The 20,202-nt window shown below is 41.8% G+C and overlaps 2 protein-coding genes across 2 annotated transcripts in view; both read left to right on the forward strand.

Moving 5' to 3' along the window:
• Nucleotides 1-9,923, forward strand: part of DNAAF5 (dynein axonemal assembly factor 5) — a 28,576-nt gene extending 18,653 nt beyond the window's left edge. The window contains exons 9-13 of the mRNA XM_061474192.1: nt 388-535; nt 5,438-5,588; nt 6,887-7,043; nt 8,809-9,000; nt 9,570-9,923. Of these exons, the coding sequence (XP_061330176.1) occupies nt 388-535; nt 5,438-5,588; nt 6,887-7,043; nt 8,809-9,000; nt 9,570-9,709 (788 nt within the window). The 3' untranslated portion in view covers nt 9,710-9,923. The remainder of the gene's footprint in view (nt 1-387; nt 536-5,437; nt 5,589-6,886; nt 7,044-8,808; nt 9,001-9,569) is intronic.
• Nucleotides 9,924-14,716: 4,793 nt separating this feature from the next.
• The window catches only part of SUN1 (Sad1 and UNC84 domain containing 1), a 37,981-nt gene continuing 32,495 nt past the window's right edge, over nt 14,717-20,202 (forward strand). Inside the window, exon 1 of the mRNA XM_061473269.1 lies at nt 14,717-14,800. The gene's annotated coding sequence lies outside the window, so the exon portion shown is untranslated. The remainder of the gene's footprint in view (nt 14,801-20,202) is intronic.

Here is a 20,202-nt window from a genome sequence, read left to right on the forward strand (position 1 = left end):
CAGAGGTACAGTGTTAATCCCCCCCAACAAATTAGTCCACCCAGAATGTCATCTTGTACTGTTGGTCCCATCAACTAGCAGATGTCATTGATATGTCCATGCTACATAACACAGCAATACCAAGCTGACTAAATGAGATGGGGAGTAAACCTATCTTCAGGGAGCACCATGCTGAGAGTGTGGGTACCTGTGCCCATGGAGCTTGGGCATTTGTGCACTGCCTAATACGATGTAACACAGATACATCAACAGCTGCCATGCAAGAGTGAAAAGTTAAGTACTATTTTTAATACCAGCCATATTACAGATTTTAATGCACTCACATATTAAACATCTAAATAGAACTTGTTAGCACTCTGAAATACGTGTTATGTGTTTATTTTCTAGGTCATGTCATAGGTGAGGCTCTAAATAACTTTATTCTCATTCTTAAGACGTGTCTTCAACCAACCAAAGATCCCCAGATGCGGTTGAAACTTTTCACTGTTTTATCACAGTTGCTCCAGAAAGCAAGTGAAACCGTCAATTCTCAGGGGTAAGCAGAGTTCTGATTTCACACAGCTATTTGAACACTACAGTGGCTTTAAAAAGTAACGACCATGGTAGTAACTTAACCCCTATGGCTGTGTCCATGTTAGCCTGTCTGGAAGAGGAAAGACTTTCCCACCATCTTCTACGGTATATTTTTCTTGCTGTATTTTTTAACAATGTTTAGAAGGGCACAGTGCAATAATTAAAATATAATATATATATGTATATGTATAAATAAATTAAAGTCTGGACTTCCTCCACCATTGTATTCCTACCTCTGCCACTATGGAGAATTAAAATGGATGTCATGCAGATCTGGATAGTCTTTAAAAAAATAAAGAGCTATAGTTGATAAGAATGCATGTTTGAAAGCTATAATGAGGATTCTTAGGAAATATGGAGAGAGGGTTACTTGGTTTTTTTCTTTTTCTCCCAGCCAGCTCCAAAATCCTGAAAATCCTGTAGTCATTGTAAGGAAACACCAAAAAAAAATACGGGAATATAAAAATGCCCATCATATAGCATGGTGTTTAACAAGCATTAAACTAAATGTTTGATAAGGAATTACTATTACTCTCAGTGACTGAAGATAGAGGTCTCCAGTTGCTTAGTACTATGTATGCTTTGTAAGTACGATCTAGCTGTAATTTACAGTGCTTATAAAACTTCTCCATTTATAACTGTGCCAGTAGTGGGGCTCTTCTGTCATTATTAATTTAGCTTAGGAGTAGTGGAAACACTTCTGAGTCCATAACACAGAATATAATGAAATTGTCCTTTTTTAACTGAAAGCTTTTGTGCCAAGTGCGTTGTTACCTGTTTTCTGTATTCTCAGGATCCGGTGTTAAAATCCCTATTCATATGAAAAATGTCTTTGTAGTCAGTGGATTACTTGTTTAAGTAATCATCTAACTAAGTGGTAGTTACAAGACCAGTCTAGATATGCAAGAATCTTCCTGAAAGAAAAGCACTTTGAAAACTATTTTAAGTGTTCCAGGACCTATTTGCTGTAAACTAATCTGTTGTGTCTTAGATCTGTATCATCTGAGATTGCAAGGACTGTGAAGCCAAGAAATGGCATCTCTGTATTCTGTGATGCCCTGAACATAACAGTAATGCTTATTAAGTGTGTAGTGACATATTTCAATCTAAAAATGGCATATGACTCTCTCCTATCTATTTATTTTCTTTTGTGGCCTAATTTTACTGTCCTCTATTTAGTGCAGAATAAATTACTAGTTCCTGTTCATCTACCATAGATTCACATTTATTATTTCCTACATTTGTTTTTAAAACATCAAATATGTTCATTCTGTCATTTAATCAAATTCAGACCTGGTCCACAAGCTAAGTCACACTGGCATTTCTTCTGTCTACATTTTCAGTTATCTGGCCTCCTGCTCTTTCCCCTCAGAAATAGCATTACAGATGAGAGTAGAATAGAATTTGAATCACTGAGTTAAATTCTCTGTTCTGCCTCTCATTGTGATCTACAGAAAATCATTTAGGCTGCATCTAAGCAGAATGACTGGTACATTACATGGCATACTGTAGAGTCCTGACCCCGTACCATTCCTGACTAGGGTGGCTAGGAGATTGAAAGGATTTCTCCATTAACAGCTTTGTTCATTCTTTGTTTCTGACATGTACAGTAGGATTGGTAGCACTTCTCTCAAAGTCTCCAAAGTGCTTAGGTAAGTATAAGATAGGTCCTGCAGGTACTGCTGGTAGAGAGAGATGATCAATGGAGTACCACATGGAGAGCATCATCAAAGAGTAAACTTTGACTATTGCCAAAACAAATAGGATGAACAACAAAATCTTTCATCTGCAACCCAGTAATTTGTATAAAGAATGGAGCCAAAGAGGAAAAAAAACCAATCCAGTGAGCTGCCAGCTTCACTAGGGTTTCCAGGAAAGGGAAAAAACATCAAAAACACAGTGGAAAAAAACAGAACATGTTTCAAAGTAATACTGTCAGGGAATGTAGCCACACCAGCTCTCTACAGATAGCAATGATGGAACTTGTTTTGCTCTGGCCAGTATGAGTGACTGGTCTTTCGTCAAAGCTGAGTGCACCCAATGAGGTTAATAGACCTGTCTGTACAAAGGACTCCTGGCCAAGGACGGTCCAGTCAGACTCATAATGAGGCTCTGAGAACAAGAGCAGTGCAATGAATTTTACCAGTAGGTTCATTTTCAGAAACTAAAAAGTAGGAACTGAATGACTCTTCGAAGTCTTAATCCTACTTAACATTGTCACAGCAAATGCTTTAATGTAGGAAGTAACAGGTAAAGTTTTTGAGTTTGAAAAGCTGTTTGCAAAACAGTTTTGGAGGTTTTGATTTGTAAAAGCAAATCTGATTTTGTTTCAGATTACCTGGATTTAGAATGTTAAATTTGGGAAAAAAACTATACCCACACATAGCCCAAAACACAACAATCCACATACATACAAAAACCGAGCACAACAGTGCCATAAAAGCAGAAAAGAAGCCAATCTAGAACAAAAATGCATTAAAAAAAATAATTAACATGGAGTGAAAGTTTAAGCCTATAAGTCCGTTAAATGGGGGTAGCAATTTTAATGTAAACCCAAGCTCTGCTTTTTATATCTGCGTTAAGAGCTAGGTATTACTGTATGCACAGATTATGGTTTAGTGACTTCATACCCAGTTGAGAATGAAGTCTCAATTCTGTGAATACAAATAGCACAGACAAGGTATGTTCTTTCACAGAAATTACTCACTTTTAGAATTAAGTTACACAGATTTACCAGAGTAAGAGGGAGAATTTAATTGCATCAGCAACAGCAGAAAATATATCTTAATGGTAATGAGAGATAGTGTAGTGAAGCACTAATAAGTTCTGGTTACATAGTCGCTTTCACTGCTGGCAGTAATTTGTTTAGCTCCTTAAAAACATTCTACCAGTTTAGATAAGAAGGTTTTCAGTTATTATGCTAAATACAGTTGTGTGGTCATCTAATTTTGTTTGAGTCTGACATGATTGAGTCAGATAATTGCCAGATACGGCTTTACTGATTCTATTTCAAGGCACTAGAACAAAATACTCTCACAAATAGCATAGCATTATGGTTAACATAATGCTGATGGAATTTACCTTTATGTTTTGACAGAATGGTTTTTCTTTGCAGTTTAACAGAAGGCTTTATTAAAAACAGAAGCAGCTACTGATCAGATAGTGCAAGGCTGCTTTTAGCTTTGGAGCTAAAAGGAAATTGGGAGTGATGGTGATCATTAGTTGTATTTCTTTTCCCAGCAACTTTTTGAATAGAAAAATATTAATTCTCAAAAAAAACAGGTTTAAAATAATTTATCTAAAAGGTTTTGACAAATTTAGACGTGTCTAATGAGAAATCAGATTTCTTGTTATTGCTGAATCTTAAGTGCCATCTGCTGGACGGGAAACAAGAATGGATCTGTGACTTTCTCAGGCACGGAATGTTCCTTTAGCCGAGGGGGTAAGCAGCAGTCAGCTGTATGTTTCATCATGTTGAAAATAGAGATTTTCAGGTTTATGTGTGTGCAATAGACATTTAAGGCCTGGCAGGCTGGCTGGGCACACTTCAGTCAGGTTACACCTGGATGACAAGGTGTAACTGCAGTGGCTGAAGGGTAGCCACAGGACAGCAGACACAATTACATTTCTTATTACATTGATGGAATACTGTTATGGATTTTTGTATTGCTGGGTGATTTTGTTTTGTCATGGAGGGGATTTTTGAAAAAGTTCTTAGTGATAATTGTTTGTTGTTGATGTTTACCTGCTATGTTCCTCCTGTGGCTTGGCACAGCCTTATAGGAGTCACTTATTCATCCTGGAAATGTAGGACTCTTAGAAAATCCAGCAACAGCTTCTTCCCTTTCTGCCAGGCAGCGGGGTGGTGATGTGCTGGTTTGCACTCAGGTGGCTGTACTCAGGGTTTCTGGGAAGTTTTACAGTTTGACATAAGTCATGGTAGATTTTACCCTGTTATTTGTCAATCTGTTTTGCATGCTGCCAGCTACTTTTCAAGGCAGAGAGGCACAGTGAATAACCTGAGCCTTAGTTATCTAGACACAGCCAGGCACAAATATCTCTTGGATGCAGCAAGGTTGGGTTTGTTGGTTTTTTTTTAACTTGTGTGTAAGAGCTGTATCTTTTTTTCTCTCAATTTAAAATTGATATGGAATTAAATGGGTGTGAGGGAATACTGCCTGCTGCAGTTGCTGACTCTTGCAGCAACTTTCAGCATTATAGTAGCCCATTCAGTAGAGGAGGAAGAAGCATCACCAAAAATATCACAGATTTGTGTGTTTGTAATGAAAACAAACTAGTATTGGGACTGGCACTATCAGAAAATCCTACAGACCTCTCACCCTTGAGGGAGACGAGTTTCTGTGCCAAGGGAGAGCAGAAATATTCTGTATAGGCTCCTTGCAGTATCAGCAGTTCAGGTCTCATCGATAGCATTCATACTTTTCACATTATAAATACTTTTCACTGGACAGTCTCAAAGGGCCTTACAAATATTAATGAATCCTGACAGCATTCATATGGGGTGTTATCTCCACTTCACAGATGGAGAAAATGAGACAGAAAGAAGGTAAGTAGTTTACCAAGATAACACAGTGAGTCATGGGCATCGTCTGAAGTGGAAGAAAGTCTAGCCTCCCTTTTCCATGAATGTTAGGTATTTGTTTAAATATTATCTAGAAAAATTAAGCTATGAAAAGCATATCACATGCATTATAATCACATTGGCTTATAAGATTTTTTTTTTTTTACAGTCTTTTTTTTTTCTGCCTATGTTTCTGTAACAGAAAAATCTCTTTTACATCCTGTCAGTCTCTTTATCACTTTCTCATGAACCTTTATTTTGCTTTCTTATTTTTGGCTTCAGGCTGTTCCCTAGCTACCTTGAGATTGTGATAAAAGACATACTAGCTCCTAATTTGCAGTGGCATGCTGGAAGAACAGCAGCTGCCATCCGCACTACAGCTGTATCATGCCTTTGGGCTCTTATTCACTGTGAAATGCTTTCACCAGAGGAGGTAAATTCTCTCTTTCTCATCAAATGTACTTTGAAATCTTAGGCAGGAAGACAAATGCAAGGGGGGAGGGGGAAGATTACATCCTTCTTGTAAGTAATATTTTCAGATGGACATACAGTTTTCATAATAAAATTCATTAATTGTAATTGAGTATAAGTAATTGAATACATCAATAGTGGAGGGATGTTGTTACCCTGATAAGAGACTTGAGACCAGCTAGTGAGCTGTAGAACTAGTCATCAAATTTTATAAATCTTTGTTCTACCATAATGTCACTTCTATAGCACAAAACCCTCACCACTGTTAGCACAACTTGGTATCACTGGACCCCTAAGCTGTGCCTGCGCAGCAGCACTGGAGCTAGCTAGGATACACTTTTGTGTAATGTGGAAAATACACTTTATGTTGTTGCCTTGGAGCCCACAGGTCCATTTAGGGAATATAAAAAAAATATGATTCCTGGAAAGGGCAGAAGGACTTGAGATGGAACTTGGAGGTTATCCGTAGAAATGGAGGTAAAGAGTTAACAAGGATTATACTTAAAGAAGTGTTATGCACCATAGTGATTATGGATTAATTTAGTCTGAGGTGTCTTTTGAAGCTTCTTTGCTAACAAAGATAGCATTTGGAAATGCACAGGAAATACATTGAATATAAGGAATTTTTTTTTAAAATGGTATTAAAATGTTATTAAATGTTCATAGAATTTACTGTCTTTATAACAGACCTTAATTGATCAAAGTGTTTAAACACATTTAACTGGTTGAGTTCACATATACAAAAACATTTCTATCAGAGACTATTGTTCTAGTTATGCAATTTTCTGCATCAGTGCCTTAATGCCTATTTTGCATTAATGAATATGAAATGTACATATTAAAGTCAAATTATGAAGCTCACTAAAACATTGGCTTTCAACAGTCTTTGCTTACAAGCTTCCTTTTAGAATAAGAGCACCATCTACTGGTACACACGCAAAATCCTCACCTCCAAATTATTTAAAGTCTTGCCAACATTTTTTTTTTTCCTAAGTAAAAAGACAAGGAAGTTTAAAGATTTTACAAGTTACATAAAACTCATCTGCATATACACTGAACATCATGAACTGGATGATTGACTGGTGGATTTTAATTTTACAAGCTTGCTGAGAGGCAAAAATAGAGCTGTGTAACTTCCAGGATTTTTCAGGTTAACTTTTTTAATTAAGCAAGCCAGTATCGGTCAGACCTAATAGTAACTGATGTAACCAAGAAGCATATTGGTTTAGGGTGGGTTTATGCTTTTCCTGTTAACTGTAGGTCTTAAAAGTCAAAGATGGGCTAATGCCTCAAATTATTGCTGCCATGGATGAAGACTCTAAAATTACTCGACTGATGGCTTGTCGTATTGTTGATGTTCTTTTAAAAGCCTGTGGGAGGCAGTTTGAAGAAGATAAATTTACCAATACTTACACAGGTAAGTGTGAAAGTTTGATTTTTTTTAATTCTTTGGTTTTTAATCAGGATCTCAGTGTTGAAGAATTACGGTTGCTTTGTTCATAGCTTAGCTTTTAAGGATGAAAAGCACCATGCTGGAGCAGTAGGCAGACTGTACCGCTTTAGGATTCACTGTGCAGGCTGTCCACCCTGCATGCAGATTCCCTGCAGCTGATATGGGTGAAGGCACTAATAGAGAGTAAGGAATGACAGAACCTGCTGTATGTCACTGTGGCCTCTGACTTAAATCCCACATAGAGAGCAAAAAGTCTTTAAACAGTTTGATGTGCAGATTTCATGTAAACTCAGTTTCTCGGCCATTCTTACTTGACTCCCATACACATATTCTAATGCTCTCCCTGTGTTCTCTTACCTGGTATTTTTAACTATTTGGGTAGTTCTTCCCAAAGACATTTTGTAGATATTCACTAGAGAAAGTGAAGTGCTGCACAAAATCATACCATTAGCCACATTTTTGTGTATGAGAGGCAATTTAATGTCTTCTTCCTGCAGAGACTAAGACATGATTTTAAAAAGATGAGACTGCTTCAGGTGTATAAAGTATACATACACATTTTAGGAAATTAGGGTGTTAAACACTTGAGTAGGTGGTGGTGTGTGTGACTCCACCAGCATCTGCTTTTTGCAAGTCCCTTCTGTAGTAGGTTTTTAACTGCAGTATGTCATTTCATTGAGGTGGTGTTTTGCAGACAAATTCATGTCCTTTGGAAGTTCCCTTGCTCCCAATTGTGCAGAACTGAGCATTATTCCAAGCATTATTATGCATTAGACCAGTAGATGGAACTTCACTCAATATTATGGTCCTTGCCAGGCTTGCCAGTATTTTATCTGCATTGCTTCCTAGTTTAGACTACATGAAACAATGTTCTAACTATAGTGAAAGCAGAACAGTAATGCATTATATAAATGGTAGTCACATTGTTCTCCATGCTGTGTTTGAGGGCCAAGAGCAAACCATTTACTTGTACCATAAATAGACCTGAATAGGTAATGGGCTGGGGTTTGTAATTTAAAAAGAGGGGTTGGGGGGGGGGAGAAAGAAGAAAACGCTCATCTAGAGTGCTGTAATTTCAAATAGAGCTGTTATCTGTAATGCTTCTTAGGATGGTGTTTAAATGCTAAACAATGAATTAGAAGTACAGTCTATGCTGTGCTATATAATAGGATTTACATTCTCAGAGATACATGCAAATAAATCGGAACTTCCCAAATTCAGCATCTTAATGACTGATATATTTTCTTGCATGGCATAGTAGAAATCTAACAACAAACCTTTTTAATTCGGAGAAACACACAATCAGGCAATTGTCAAAGTGTATCTTTGCATCTTGCATATTCAAATAGTCTGCAATGCAGTTATTCACTGAACAGTAGTATATGATAGAAATGCCGTGCTTGATAGAGCATGGAAATACATACTCTGTACTTCTGCAATGCATTAATAACCATAGCACCTTGTTAGAAAGAGTGGTAGAGAATGTTCAACTAATCTAAATAGTTCTGTGAATTTCTTTTAATGTTTTTGTCACCATAACAATTCAATAAAAATGCACTGTGTGCTTTTAGGAGCAACGCACTACGTTGTCGTGGCTTAAGCGTGAGTTACCGGCTGGGTTTAAACCACGATTTACCAACAGTAATTTCAGTGATGACAAAATATTCAAATGCAGAAGATGACTTTGTTGTTCACAGTGCTATTTGGTTGTGCATATATTCCTTTTCAGAAGTTTTAAAGCGTCTGGATGATGCTTCATCTGATGTACGACTGGCAGCTGCTCACACCTTAACGAATTGGTTTAAATGCTTAAAGGACAGTGATGTGAAATCTGCAATGGAAGGTCATATTGAGTTTCTGTACCAAGAACTGTTGATACATCTTGATGATCCAGATCAAAATATCCAAAATGCTGTCCTAGGTAAGACTTTCAGTCATACATATTTTCAACAGCACTTTTTACATTATGCTTTCAAGTGTCATATGAAAGCGGCACATACAACTAGAGGCTAATCCTAAGAGGCTGGAAGCTTTCCTTTGGGTTTCAGTAAGTATGAGCTGAGACCTTTTAGCTGGATGCAGAATGTAATGTTTTATCTAGCACTCACCGGGGGGGGGAATATCAGTGCAGCTGATGTATCAGAAGACTTTATAGGTGGTAAACAGGATATGGAGCACAGACACAAACCATGGCAGGGAGTGACCGTATCCTCGCTTGCTTGATGAATTCTTTGGAATTTATTAGTATATCGGTCTGTATTCAGGTACCTAAATGTTAAAATACAGACCTCAGCGAATGAGGGAGGAATCGGGTTGTCATGACTTCATGAATTGTAGAACAATTTCCAGGTTAGGTTTCAGCTACTCTGAGAGAACTTAGAAACTGAGATCAGCTAATGATTTATAAAACATAAAGTCATAGAATGGTTAGGGTTGAAAAGGACCTTAAGATCATCTAGTTCCAACCCCCAACATATTTTTGTTTTACAGAAGTTTTAAAGGAAGGAAGCAGTTTATATCCAGGACTGCTCGTGAAAGAAATTGAAGCAGTTGCACATAAGCATCAGACACCTGCCTATTGTAATCAGCTGCTCCATCACATTCAGTCAGCCAAAGAGTCAGCTTTATGAATCGATGCTGAAATTCTTTTTCATGAACTGTATGTGAAATCTGTATGATCTGGATTACTTCTGTATTTTCATTTGCCTGAGAAAGGCCAAGCAATATATAGGTTGGGTTTTTTCTTTGTAATTTTGCTATTGGCTCATTTAAAATTCAGATTCTGTGTTCTTCACTGTTTGAACAGTTCTTTGTATTTGCTATCAATAAAACAGTGTTTAAATTTATTCTGCACTGGAAGTTTTTCAAATGCAACGTTTAAAGGAGAGTGTTTTTCAGAAATTTGACCATATTTATAATTGAGATAATTTATTTAACAAAGTAATAGTCTAATGTCAAAGTTACTAGTGTAATTCAGTGAGGACTCAGTCTTTCAGGGAGCATTTCAAACTCCCGATAAAATCCAATTTTGCAGAGTTAGTTTGCAGTTTTATCAGCAAAAAAACAAACTTCTCTTGCATAATGCAGCAAAATTTGTACATGTTACACCCATACTTACTATGCTGGTATAACAGGGACGTATTCTGAGTAGGTGTCACTAAAGGAATAGTTTTTATTGGCATTTCATTGTTGCAGAATGGCTCCAAGAGCAAGGCCATGGATCCTTGTCGGCCTTGTGCGAGCAAAGCAAAGTGTAGGCCTCACATGTACGTGACTTAAGCTGAAGGATACGCTGTCCTTGAGCTCTGGAGAAAGTACTGAGGAACTGAGTTGCGGTTGATGTAATGAGGAAGATCCTTGAAACCAGAAACTGGATGTGGGAGGAGAAAGTAAATGAAACCGTTTAGAACTAACCAGTGCTGTTGTGACTAGTAGACATAATTAACACGATGAGGATATAAGCGATGTGCAACATGAATAAAGCAGAAGCTTGCTTATCACTCATGTTGGGTTGTCATGGCTTGCTTCTCCTCACCGTCGGCAAATGGCGCCCGAACAGGGACCCCGATAATTGGGACTAGAAGCCGGGAACAGCAAGTGTGAGCGGCACCGGTGGCAGCGGCCGGGGAGCGCGGAGCAGTACCACTGCCATGGTGTGTCTGACCCGGGTGCTTGGACTGACTGAAAGGAGTCCGCCGCTGGGGCAAGCCAGATACAGCTGCACGGGGGGACGATCCAGTGACGGACGATCCAGAGACTGTGGTTACAGGACGATCCAGAAGAGGACGATCCGGAACGGGGAACAGGCCAGCTGAAGAAAATGGATCGAGAGGTAGCCCTTGATTTATTACAGCGCTTTTTAGAAAAGCGGGGAATTAGGCCTGAGACTCTAAAGCAGCTAGCAGGTCTAGTGGCTGTAGGGAAGGCTAAGGGATTCTTTGTAGATCCTAATACAGTTTTTGAGGAGAGTGAGTGGCGAAAGTTTGGTGATGAACTATTTGACTCAATGCTTAATGATGATAAAACGGCAAAGAAACTTGGTAAGCCATGGAGAGAAGTAATAAATTGTATAAAAAAATACAAGGTGGAAAAGAAAATTGCCGCTGTAGCAACGGAGAAACTAGGGAGAGATGTCCTGGGTCGGTTGAAGCCGGGGGAAGATTACTACTTGTTTTCCCCAACTCACGGGGCACTCCCTGTGCTTGGAGCACAGGGTTTTCCCCCACACACCTTCCTTTTCCCCCCCTCCTTCTTCATCAGAAGGTGCAGCGGAGGAGGTGTAACTCGCTGCTCCCCCGCCACCGCAGTTGAGTTTTGAAAAGCAGAGGGATTTTGAAAGTAGGGATTTTGAAAAGGACAGAGGAAGTGAAAAGCAGAGGGATTCCGAAAGTAGGGATTTTGAAAAGGACAGAGGAAGTATAATAGAAGGGATAGGCGCGATGAATGTCGGGAAGCTGAAAGGAAGAGGGTGGTGCCTCGGCCCCGGATTGATTGGGGAGCCATTGTGAAGCAGGCAGTAGAAAATGGAGACTATGCGCTAGCAGGAGATTTGGAGGAACTGCGAGCCTTTCCGGTCAGGTATGAACCAGACGGACTGGGAGGAGCACAGGGAACCATTATGTGCTAGACTGGAAATTCTTAACTCAGTTACGGAGTACGGCGAATGAGCCAGGATTGCATGGTGAGCCCACTAAACAGATGTTAGGTTATATATGGAGCGGTACGGTTTTATGCCCTGAAGACATTAAGGGAGTAATTAGGATGACCATGACACAAGCGCAGCAGTTATTGTGGCAGGCACATTGGCAGCAGCTCTGTGATGGATCATCTAATCTGCCCAGAGGTCAGCATGACCCGCTGTTTGGTGTCACAACGGAACAACTGATGGGAACTGGGCGGTTTGCTACTACAGACATTCAAGTACAAATGGGGCCAGATGTTTGCCTGGAATCCATGCGTACTGCCAGGGAAGCCATTCAGAGGGTGCGCACGGCACCCCCTACCCCCTCGTACATGTCCATTAAACAAGGGAAAGATGAACCATTTGCTGATTTTGTGGATAGAGTAACTGCAGCCATCAGCACAGTGGATACTCCAGAATACATGAAGGGTCCGCCGTTGCACCAGCGTGTCATGGAAAATAGCAATGTCTATACAAAAAGTATCTTAGTTACCCTACCCGCAGATGCCACCATAGAACTTATGTTAGCACGCATGAGCAGGGTGGCAGTAGGAACTCAAGCACTACTTGTAGAAACTGTTAAAGCAATAGGAAGAGAGATAGCTCAAGCACAGAAGGAGGCAGCTCAGGCACAGATACAGGCCTTTGCAGCGCTGGGTCCTCTCCGATCCAGCAATACAGTGCCAGCCCAACAAAGACGTGGAGGGAAGCCGCCTTGTTGTTTCCGATGTGGTGACGAAGGACATACGAAACGCAACTGCAGAAGGGCTGTGTGGTGCTCTAATTGTCAGCGAGACAACCACAGCACAGAAGGCTGCAGCCATTCGGGAAACGGACAGAGGAGCGCGAATGGCCGCCGCGCGCAGACAACATTTCATGACTGCGAATATAGCTAACCTTTTTTAAATTAAGGTTTATACATGGGAGGAAATGTGCTGTTTTGTTGTTTAGATTAACAGTACTTGTATTTTTGTATTAAATATTGCATCTGCCATTTTTGTGTTTATACCATTGTGCCTTGGAAAGCAAGCAACATTTGCATATTACTTTGAAATTAAATTCTGCAACACTAGGCTAAAGCTTGATATGTATTTCTAAGAGACATTTGTAGTGTCTTATATTCTCAGCTGTGTAATAAAGCGAGCACTTAGATTCTTGTCTATATCCTGTAGGAAGTCCTCACATTTCTTCATCCTTCAGAGCTAACTACTTTTTCAGACTTGTGACAATTGTTAACCAAACCATGATCTGTTTACAGCAATACCTACCTGCATTCTCAAAGAAACATCTGAGAGAGATTAGATAAACAAGACAATCTTACTCCTACCTTAAAAGCAAAGTCATGCGAACTCATGGCCACTTCTCCACAAAATACTATCTAAAAATGGTAATAATACTGATACGGAATAATTGAGTAGTTTCTCATGGATCCAAAAGCTATTTTGCATTCCTGTAGAATAGGATACTCATTTTAGATCAAATGTAGTCTTTTCGTGAAAAGCCAAAATATAAACATGCCTGTATTGAGCAGCATTTTAGTTGGCTAAAAACTATTAACTGTAGTGTGAGAGCCCGCTGAAATTCTTAGAAAGCACAATGTGGGTAAAATAAAAATCCCTAAAAGACCTTAAATGGAGTGAAACGGTTGTGGAGTCTCCAGCCTTGGAGATACTCAAAACCTGACTTAACACACTCCTGGGAAACCTGTTCTACCCGACTCTGCTTGGTCAGGGATTTGGACTTCACAATCTCTAGAGGGCTCTTCCAGGCTCTGGAATCACACGGAATCATATTTAGTGTTATCACAGCCTGTTCTGGGATTCCATGAAATTGTCTCCCTAGTCTAATCAATTATTAAGAAGCCAATTTAATTAGACTGGAAATGGGCTACATAACTACCCTAGCAGAGCCCTTAGAGTCTTCATTCAACACTGTTCTAAAAAAAAATAGTTTCAAAGCACTGCAAAGAAGCAGGTTATTCCAGTGCAACCTAAAGTTTCAGTTCAGGAACACAAGCTCAGTTCTCACTGTAAAGTTCCCTTGAAAGTCCACTTTTAGCTTCCTGTGTTGGCAGAATTCAGGTTCTTTACCACTGACTGCAGCCTCCAGATAGTCGCAGTGCAAATGTTGTGCAAGTGCTTTTCATCACCTTTGTGATCTAAAGGAGAGACATTTAAAAACCCAGCTTCATATGTGGGATTAGAGAAGAGAACCTTCTTCAGTGAAGTGAAATTTAGTCAAAGTTGTTCAAGATGTTCTAAAGCTGGTACATCAGGACATGCACAAATAGTAAGAGCTGAAGTATTCAGCAAGCCTGGTATCTTCAGCAGGCTGGGAAATTTTCTTCTGCCTGTGTTGAGCATTTTGTTATCTGTCAGAACAGTCTGTGTGGGATGCCTCCCAAAGAAAAATCTCCGCATCATCCAACAAACCAGCTCGTTTCTTCAGAGCCAGGAACTGAATATTCTAATAGTCCTTTTGGAGGCACATTAAACAGCAACCTGCCTTTGTTTATGCATCTGTGACAAACAAGGTATCTGCCACTATGTCCTTTTATCAGAAAGTGTTCTGGACATAAGACTTCAATTATATGCTGACCCTGCTTATACTTTACTGTATTCAACCTCTATAACCCAAATTTCTCAAATCCCTTTATGAAGAAGTATTATGGTTGAGTCTCCCGTGAATGGTGTGAGCTTGAGTTTAAATTCCTTTTTTCTCAGCTTCAACCTTTTACAGCATCAGTGGGAACACAATCATTTTTCTTTTTCTATTTTGCTATATTAGCCATTTTATGTACTACATTTTATTTGCATTCATTGCATAAATGTACTAGGATCACACTCATTTTTTAACTTTTAAGCATGGACAATTTTGGGGAGGCAAAACTGTTATCGCAAACTTTCAGACTTTTGAGATAAGCAGGCTTTAGCCCTGCCCTTCCTGTGACGAACAGATGGGCTGCTGTCTTCGTCCTTGTAAGCTAGAAGACCTGTTGTGGAGGCTCCTGGGACTTGGATTCTCAGTAACACAGTTTTTGGTAAGTGCGTGCATTTGTCTAACTGAATATAGAATCTTTGAATATTTGTTGGCTACCTTAAATAGAATCAACTACACGAAGAGAGAGTACTGTCAAATGAGGCACCTGGGCTTTGAGAGACACCAGAAAGCGTTTTCAGGAGAGACGGGTGGGAGGTTGAGTATGTTCCCTGATCCATCCACCCCTGATCCATACGGGTCCCTACAGCCTCCCTTCAGGGAGTCTGCTGTCAGTCTTGGTTCTAGGGCTCCAAGCAGCGCACTGGGTGACCTGAACTGCCAGTGAAGGTGCCGCAAGGCACACACAGTGCTTTGCACTGTGCTTGCACATGCAGTCTGTTCCCCAGAGACTGCCCTCCAGCTACACCTGGAGAGGTCTCAGAAAATACAATCACCCATCAGAACTCGAATCTAATCTGATTTCTACATATGGAACTTTATATTACAGTATATATTATAGTATCACAGCTATCCAATTACCACTGGAAGTTATAGTAGAGTATATAGTATAATTGTAGTAAATCTTTACTAAACTGTAGTTTTAGTGAAGTGTTGCCAAAGTTTTTAGTTAGATACTACATTATATACTATTCTATAGTATAATATACTCTTAATGAAACTACAGTTTGACTAGTTTTATATATACTTTTTTACTTTTATGGTTTTTACTATACTACAGTAAAAATATAGTTTTACTATACTATATATGCTATATATAGTATATATACTATACTGTATACTATTCTATACACTATCATATAGTTATACTAAAGCTGTTATAGTAAATTTTTATTATATACTATATTATACAATACTATATTATACAATACTCTATACACTAGTATAAAGTTATACTAAAATACTGTTTTAGTGAAGTTTTACTATGCTATATATTATGCACCATAATATACAGTAGTTTTACTAAAGCCATACTATATACTATACACTAGACTACAGTGCCATAAAACCGTACTATTATAATATAACCAGAATAGTTGTTATTTATATTTACTATTTGATTTACTGTATTTAAGTTGTTATATTGTAATAGCCATAGTCATATATATGTATATATATAGGTCAGATTAGAGTTCTGTTGGGTTATTGCAAAGGCTTTATCTCAGTCAGAGGAAGTCTCCTGGCTAGAGCATTGCCCCAGATAGAATGGAACATCTGGGCCTGTGGAAGTCAACACCTGATTCAAAAGAAGCCAAGTTTCTATTTAATTTGCAGCATCTGTGTTAGATCACACGGAGGCAGGTGAGCAGCTTTGGCTAAAAGAATGGGTCAGTGCTGGTGCTGGAGGATACGGAGGACTGCTCTGTGCCTCAGCCCTTCCCACGAAGTTCTAATCATGTTTCGAAAAGAGAGGAACAAAAATAAAGTGAAAAAATCTTCATTATAATGCAGCCAAAGGATCAACAAAAATTCCAGTTAACAAGCTTGCATACATTTACTGAGATCAGTCTTTCAGGGAAGCTCGTGAGCAGCAGGGACTGAGATGAAGCAGCAGATGAGAGCGGGGAGGAGACCGGCTGCTCTGTCGGGCTGCCTCGTATGTAATCGGCTTTTCTCGTTAACGTCTGAAATCCCCTGTAAGTCAGGACGGTGGCTGGATCTATAGTGGCAGAATTGAATTGAAGTGCTTCACAGCCCCCTTGTAACTGATCGCCTAATTGCTCTGTATGCAGCACCTTTGGCTGATGGCAGTGAGGGTGTAGAGAAAAGGGCCTGATGAGTTTAACCATAGCGTGAAACAGATGGCAAGAAACTTTAATGAGCAAGAAATCAGATTTCCAGGTATTTTAGGTGATTTTCATACTAATGCATGTATATGATCACCTCCCCAGCTTTGGACATAAAGGTCACCACACTTCCTCACACTAAGGAACAACTCTTCAGCATCCACCTTGCTCAGCAAGGGGAGGAGATTGAAGCACTAATATGGTGGGAAGGGAAGAGAAGGGAAGGGACTACAGAAATGTGAATCTTGGATTAGTTGAGCCTTGTACTGCAGTTTCCCTATACCTAGTGTCAGCTAAAAAGGCTTTTTTTTCCTACCTGCCCTCTACAGTTAAAACTGAAACCTTTTAAATATGATCACTTTTTATTCTTACTGATCATTTTTTCTACAGACTTCAGCTTAGCCAATTAAACTAAGTAAGGCCACTTAACGTTCAGAGCTTGTCGTTGGACACCTCAAAACTTTGGAGGAATTTTTTGCTTCAGAGCTGTTTCTTTTGAAACATGGAAAAGTTGACTCACCACTTGTACCAGCTTCTTTTAACAAATCTGGGACATCCAGCCAAGTTTCCCTTAAATCCTAGAAGCCAAAGGCTCTATTGCTCCTCATAGCTGAGAAGTGGAGGGAAAGCTGAGTGTAAGCCAGCCTCTTAGCCTGGTTTGGATGGAAAAACAACTGCTCAGGACAAGTCAGAGCAGCCCCAGAAGCTGGAGCAATGCCTGGGGTGAGCGACATGCCTCATCCTGCCAGGGCACAGTGCAGCCTGCCCTTGTTGAGGAGTGCTCCTGGCCTCACACTACCAACGAATGTCAGGGAGATTTAAACTAAGAAGTGATTTTGCCCTGTCTTAAGCCCTTAAACAGCATCTAATATAAAGAGAAGAAAACAGGTGAGGCACAAGTGCAGAAAGGGAAGGGGTGGTCAGAAAAGTGAGGTGATTTGGTCTTCTGCAGAGCACCCAGCCTGGTGAGGGGCTGTGTGTCTCACCAAACCTTGTGCTGGTTGCCAAGAGCTGCTGGGGTCAGCGCAACCTTGGCTGCAGCATCTTAAAGCTTTCCCATAGCTGCAGCAAAGATCTTTTAAAACAAACTAAAAATTTAACCTAAAATCAGTGCTACACAGACATCAGCTAAGGTCTTACTGCCATTATTTTGCATCTTTTTCTGTTCCTTAAGGATTAGCAGCTTTTACCCTTCTGTACCCAAACTAGTACACAGAGCATATTTATTTGATAATCATGTATTTATTACTCAGTTGTTCCCAACAAGCTGAGCCATTTGGATGAGATATAAGGAAGTTCTTCCCTGTGAGGGTGCTGAGCCACTGGCACAGGGTGCCCAGAGAAGCTGTGGCTGTCACATGCCTGCCAATGTTCAAGGCCAGGTTGGACGGGGCTTGAAGCAACCTGGTTAGTGGAAGGTGTCCCTGCCCACGGCATGGGGTTGGCACAAGATGAGCTTTGAGGTCCCTTCCCGGCCAAACCAGTCTGTGATTTCTCCTGCACGCACAAAAATAACAATGTTGAGCCTTTCTGAAGTGACACGCTCCCTGTTCCTGTTCACTGCCGCTTGAGCCATCCTCGCCTGCTGCACACAGCATTGCAACGTGCACCAAAGAGCTGTGGGCCCAGTTTAACTGAGGGCTTAAGGAAGCGTGGCTGAGACAGAGACTTCAAATCCAACCTGTTTGTGTGTGTTCCCCAAACAGTTGTACGATGGGGCTTGTTTCACACCAGGACCCCTCTGCTGAAAGCAGGCCAGCGGCATCTCTGCTCCCCGCAGCAGCTGCCCAGCTGTCTCCATAGCCCGGCATTGGCAAATCACAGCAATAAGCGTGTTGTGAGGTCTTAGAGAAGAGTGGCAAGAAACACAAACACACACACACACACACACAAAAAAAAGGCAGAGTGGAAGAAAACAGCGAGAAATACTGGGGGAGGGAAGTCACGAGGAGCCGAGCAAAGCAAGGCTCAGCGGTAACGGTCATGTCCTCACCTCTCACACCCCTTCAAAGGGGGCCCAAGCTCCATTTTATGCAGGGACAGGGGGAGAGGCGCCGCGGGCCGGGGCCTGGGCTGGCGGCGGTGACAGACGGGGTGCCCCGGCCCGCGCGAGGGCCGGTTACTGGTGGGCGGGGCGTGCGCTCGCGCAGAGCGGGGGGGGGGGGGGGGGGGGGGGCGCTGCCGGCACGCGCCGTGCGGGCGGGGCAAGGCGGAGGCTTCGGGTGGCCTTGGCCGAGGGAATCTCGGTCGCGGTAGCTGCGGTCCGTGGGGGCTCGGCTCGGCTCGGCTCGGCTCGGCTCGGCTCGGCTCAGCTCAGCTCAGCGGCGACAGGTAACCACTAACCCGGGCACCGGCAGCGCCGGTCTGGCGTGCCCGCGGTCGTCCCTCTTTCACTGCCTCCCGCGAGGGGAAGCCTCTCCGTGCCCGCGCTGTGGCAGGCGGGGCTCTCCCTTTCCCCTTCGGGCTCAGGCCGCGTTTTCCCTGCCTTGCCTCAGGGCGGGGCGGGCGAGAAGCTCGGCGCCGGAGCCGTTCCGGCCGTTGCCGCCCCCTCGCACCCCGCCGCCGTTTTTAACCGCCACTCGCTGGTCGGTGGCAGCTGCCGCCCGCTCCCGCCTCGGCCCGCAGTGAGTGTGAGGGCCGGTCGCGGCAGGCGCTGTGTGCCGGTCTGCATCCCGCTCGGGCAGCGGGGCAGGGGAGGCGTCGCGTTGGCGAACGGGCTGGAGTTGCTGGGTCAGGCGTTGACCTCGGGGCCCAAAGCTGTTCGGGTCGGCTGGAAGGAGAGAAACAAACCTCCGCTGTCTTCCCGGTCGGGTGCCTGTTGGCCTAGCGCTTGGAGCGTCTTCTTGTCACAAGTCACCGTAACCTGCAGCTTTCCGCTCTGATTTAGAAAGACGTGATAAGCTGTGCCGCAGTGCCTGCGCTCGCTGCAGCTGCTGGGCCGGAGCCCGAAGGTAACGTCCCGCAAGCGGTAGTGCTACTTGGTGCTGGGCAGTGCCAGCCCTGCCTGCGCTGTCCCCCTGTTGCCCCCTCGGGGCAGCTGCTGTCGGTGCAGTTTCTGTTTGGGGAATGTGTTGTTAAACAGGCGGGGTTTGGCATCACTCCCTGAGCAAGTGATTGCCCCTGGGTTTACTGCAAAATACAATTACTATTTTTCTTTAAGTGGTGTGCTTGTTTAGAGATGATGGAGCGGTGTTCCTGGCATGATTGTGTTTGGGCACCCTTCGATAACCACGGGGGTTAGAAGTGTGAAACACAAAACTGTTTGGGGGCAGCACCTATTTTCTGACAGCCACCAGAAGCTTTCTGGAAAGAAGTCTACTGAGAATAGAAAGTATTTGGTTTGCCTTATCTTATTAATTATTAAAAAGAGGAATTGTTTGTAACACATTGCAGGAAAGGAAGGTTATGCAGTACTCCCTCTATCCCACTGTCTACAGTTTAACATTACACAAAAAGGAAGTGAAATCTTATTAAAAAAAAATCTTAGTGCTTTGCAGCTATTGTAGGTTCTTGCTTCTGTAGAATTCCCAGGTTAACAATAATGTTTAATTCCCCTATGTGGGTGTGTTACTGTTTGCTAATTTTCATCCTAATATCACGGAAGTGACTGGGTGTTGAGTGTAAGTGTTCTGCATGAAGGGCTTTATGGACAGGCTTA

Source organism: Pezoporus flaviventris, unplaced genomic scaffold, assembly GCF_033815535.1.
Source record: "Pezoporus flaviventris isolate CSIRO_AGI_PZ_B2104156 unplaced genomic scaffold, CSIRO_AGI_Pfla_v1 ptg000078l, whole genome shotgun sequence".
Lineage (NCBI taxonomy): Eukaryota > Metazoa > Chordata > Aves > Psittaciformes > Psittacidae > Pezoporus > Pezoporus flaviventris.